We start from the raw sequence: 4,770 nt of genomic DNA on the forward strand, positions 1-4,770 counted from the left end.
TAGTTTTGTTTTTTTTTGGTTTTTTTTTTTTTTTTTTTTACCTTCTTTGGTTTTATCTTATTGGAGCTGGTTTATCTTGCCTGACAATTTGTGGGCTATGTAGTAGGCCCAGACATCTGTCTCTGTCCCGTGCTTCAATGTGTTTCTTTGAAAGATACTATTCATTCATTCATTGGCTTACCGCAGCAAGTATGAATGTACGCTGGGAAGCTCCAAATGCAATTGCCTCTTGTGAGAGAAATCTTTGCTTGACTTGGAATTAGGATTCCGAAATGTGTCTGCTGAAGGCCAGCATATTGAGAGAAGTTTCTTTATTATTGTACGAGAAGTTCCGTTGTTTTGTTTTGAATAACAATAGCATTCTGTATTCATTCATGTCCAACACTGTTTGTGGAATCACGCCATCTGCCTGCCTTCCCCAGGTGATCAGCAGCGATCCATACTGGGTTCCTACCACTGAGGAAGAATATCTGCACTTTGGAGAAAAGGCCGACTCCACTAACCAGGCACTCAAATACATGAATGCTGTCCGCCGCCGAAAGGGCCTCTATGTGGAGGAAAAGATAGTTGAACATGCAGAAAAACAACGAACCCTAAGCAAAAACAAATAGACAAACCAAATGGTCCCCTCTGCTCCACCAGATGAGACTCAGTCATTTTTGCAGGAACCAAAATGCTAAATCTGTCTGATTTGAGCTCTGAGCCTATCCAATCTGTCGTCAGGCATGACACCACAAATGTTGGCTTTCACCTGACTGAAGCAATATTTTTATTGAACACCTACTACAGTTTTTGTCAAATGCAGAATAGAAAATAAATGGACTATTTTAAAATTCAATTTCTTTGTCTTGGTACTTTTTTGTTTTGTTTTGTTTTAAAGTCATAATTGAGAAGACTAATTTGAGCAGGATAACCTACCTGGTTAAGCTTTCTCTTCAACCTCATACAACAGCGAGCCTTTATCATTCACTTAACCAGATTACAAGGAGGTTCTACAGTCCACTGCAAATATTTGACATAAAAATATATTGTTGCCTTTCCAGCAGCTCCTATATTTTGTTCTTCTACTTCTTCCTTTCATAACTTTGCTGCTGTGAATTGGGAATTTCTCCATTGCGAGACTAATAAAGGATTTCTTATCTTATCTTAAATAGTATGGACTTTGAAATACAATGCTTAATATTCTGACAGAGAGTTGAGCATTCTTAAAATTTGGATAACTGCAGAGGACTTTGTAGCTTTTTCATTGTCTGTGGAATTATTTATAACTTGTAAAAAAAAAATGTACAAATACCGTGTTTTCCGCACTATAAGGCACTTGGGGGTATAAGGCACCCTCAATGAATGGCGTATTTTAAAATAATTTTTGTATATAGGGCGTACCGCATTATATGGCGCATATAATAGAAGCTACAATAGTGGCTGTGGTTGTGTTATGCATCCACCAGCTGGAGCTACATTAAAGGGAATACAACACAATACAATGCAGCTTTATTTATGTAGATCCCTGGCTGTGGTTGTGTTATGCATACACTAGATGGCACTACACTAAAAGGAATACACTATAAAACAATACTGCTTTATTTATGTAGAGCCTACACAACTGCTGCAGCTGTAACAAAGCGTAGAGAACATTTAAAATACTATATCCAAGAAATGAGAATATGAATATTGGATACATAATTGGATTATAAGGCACACTGTCAGCTTTTGAGAATAGTGAATGCTTTTAGATGTGCCTTATAGTGCGGAAAATACAGTCATACATTTAATACATATCCAATTAATGAATCAGATCCAACTGGATTTCTTTTCCCAAAACTGGTAATTTTTTTAGACCAACGCAGGCTTTCCCGCGGCATGTGAAAGCGTGGTCTCTCTCTCTCTCTTTCTCTCTCTCTCTCTCTCTCTCTCTCTCTCTCTCTCTCTCTCGCTCCACATAAAATCTCATGTGCTTAGCAGCTAGGCATGGTAAAATTTGCTTGCATCTTGCATATCATATTGTTAGCCACAAAACCTAAATGCCAAAGTTATATACAGTACAGTATCAGTGTTTTGGGGAAAAAAATTTTTTTTGAAACCATACTGGTACTGTATTTTATGATATTGTAACAAAACACTCAACCAGATGTGTTAACAAGCAAGCACAAGGAAAAAGACCTTAAAGTGCTGAACAAAAGTGTCAGCTTGTCATTGGGGCAAGCATTGTAATATTTTTTTATGGCTCGTCACATTCTGTTGTCACCTAAAAGGCAGGATGATGAATCAGTGGAAGGAGTGTAAATTTACGCAGGTATCACAATTTGGCCAAAGGACTTCGTGCCAGCCCTTCGGTAACAAACTACAAATGCGTCTTTACTGTACTAAAGTAGTTTTTCAGGTATCTGTGCTTGAGGAATCATTTTTCTGACTATTGTTTTATTTTACTTCTTACATTTGGGAACATCTGTTCTTTCTACTTCATTGTCAAAATAAGATTTAACTTTTGCAAGTTAAATTTTATTTTGCATATCCCTTGGAGTTCCCTATCTCTTTTGTAGATGAAAAGTAAGCTCAGGGTCGACCCACGAACACGGCATCCAATCGGCGTGCAGTATGTTGTCCAGATTTTGTTTTTTGAGTATTGGGGGGGATCCAGAGCTGAAATTTCGCTGAGGATGTTAAAAGAAGTCAAAGTTCAAAATGGCACAAAGTTGTCATTTTTAACATCGCAACAACACAAAGTGCACGTTTTTTGTCACATTGACTTTTTAAGATACCGATCATTTTAGAATGCATTTCCCATACACCCCAAAACCACCAGGTTGCGCCAAAGATTAATTCAGGATTTTTCCTTGCAGCAGTGTTTCTGCAAGGGTGTGCGCATGTACGCACTTGACATGGATCACTTCTGATAAAAGACAAAATACCAGTACTTTCCAAGTGTTTGTGTGTAAATATGAATACATTTGTGTGCGTGTTTCTGTGTCTGCACGCACACTGGAGCATATTGCATTGCTTTGCATGCAAGTATTGGGATGGTGTGGCTCTTTGGAGGGCCACACGGTCATAGTGGACATTTTTTTTCTCAATACCACTGGCTCTAGAGATTTTTAAAAAATGGCTCGAGTTGTAACCATCAAATAAAACCAAGCGGAGCTTTCTCCACAGCTCCTCCAGCTGACCAACAGCGAACCTTTCAAGCAAATTTGCGTCTACACGCCACATGAGCTTGGTGTCTTATGTCCCCTAAAAAGTGAAAAGGGGTTTTGGTGTGAATCACCAAGCACTGGGAACTGTCGGTGGTAGAGGAAGTGAACAAAAGGCCAAAAATTATCTTGGACTACAACAAATGGAAGGGCGCAATGCATCAGCTGAACCAGGTCAGCACAAGTTTTTTTTTTTTGGTCAAAGCTTTCAATCAGTCAATCATTCTGTCTTGTCATCTGTTTTTTTGCAGGCATGTGTCACTTAAACTACCCGCCAGCAGTCACAGAGGTGGCCCATGTGCCTTTTTTTTTTATACCACATTGGACATAAGATAAGAAAACCTTTATTTGTCTCACAATGGAGAAATTCCCAATTTACTGCAGCAAAATTATGAAAGGGAGAAAGTAGAAGACAAAAAGCGTATAATAAATATAAAATATGAATATAAGCATATTAAAAATGGGTGAGTGGGGGTGAGTCCAGGTTTTCAGGACCGTCTATTCAATAGCCTGACAGCAGTTTGCAGGAAGTGCATTTGTGTTGGACATATATGTTGCCCCACCATGGAACCGCTAAAAGCATTATAAATGGCGGCTTTTCCTTTAGAAATCAGACGAAATTAAGCGACGAAGGCCAAAGAGGCCTCAAGGTGAGGTTGCCCAGCAGGCTGTGGTAGCAGCAGAGGAGGGAGGCAACAGAGGGACCCTCCGCCAAAAGAAAGCAATGTGCTCCTTGTGAAAAGCCACTGAGAGTGTCAAATTTCTGCTCAAAATGTGGCATGTCTATTCGCTGCAAACATATAAAGGCAACTTGCTTGAATTGTGAAAAAGAAAAAAAAAGTTGTGTTAATTGGGTTTGTTTTTGTTCTTGTGCTTTGTTCATTTGTCATAGTTTTGACTCTTTGACCTTTAAAAGGTTCTTATTATTACCCTGTATAACATTTCTACATTGAGATATACAGTAAACACTCATTTATCGTGGTTAATGGGGACCAAAACCACCCGCGATAAACGGAAATCCGCAAAGTAGCGACCAATTAACATACACAGGTTAAAAAAAACGTTTTTTTTTTTAAAGTCCGCAAACGGTCCGCGAGAAGCTGCAAAACAACAGCGAGTCAAAAATCTGCGATGCACTGAACCCGCGATAAATGAACTGCGAAGTAGCGAGGGATCACTGTACACACACACACACACACACACACACACACACACACACACACACAGACACACACTTATTCAATTCAATGTTGTAAGAAATAATCCAATTTGATATATCAAGAAATTAATTTTTAATTTCATTTGAACCGTTTTCTTTGAGATTTACGTGTGCGTGTGTGTGCGTGCGTGCGTGTATGTGTGTGTGTGTGTGTGCGTCTGTGCGTGCAGAGCGTGATTACTTTTGTTATTGCATAATACTACTGTTATTGTCCATAGAGGACATAAAAAATGAATAAGATGAAAAACTACAGTACAGTATATACATCGACTCACAAAAATATTTTGGCTTTAGGGGAAATTTTAGGACAAGATTAAAATGCATTCACACCTTTATGGGTGAACTTAATGTGACCTTCACGAA

At 38.7% G+C, this 4,770-nt stretch overlaps 1 protein-coding gene across 3 annotated transcripts in view; it reads left to right on the forward strand.

Moving 5' to 3' along the window:
• The window catches only part of efl1 (elongation factor like GTPase 1), a 79,101-nt gene extending 78,263 nt beyond the window's left edge, over positions 1–838 (forward strand). For all 3 annotated transcript variants that reach the window (XM_019857851.1, XM_019857850.1, XM_019857849.1), the window contains one exon: positions 423–838. In XM_019857851.1, coding sequence (XP_019713410.1) covers positions 423–611 — 189 coding nt within the window. In that variant the 3' untranslated portion in view covers positions 612–838. The remainder of the gene's footprint in view (positions 1–422) is intronic.
• The last annotated feature ends 3,932 nt before the right edge of the window (positions 839–4,770 follow it).

The sequence above is a fragment of the Hippocampus comes genome, unplaced genomic scaffold, assembly GCF_001891065.2.
Source record: "Hippocampus comes isolate QL1 unplaced genomic scaffold, H_comes_QL1_v1.1 scaffold154, whole genome shotgun sequence".
NCBI classification, from domain to species: Eukaryota; Metazoa; Chordata; class Actinopteri; order Syngnathiformes; family Syngnathidae; genus Hippocampus; species Hippocampus comes.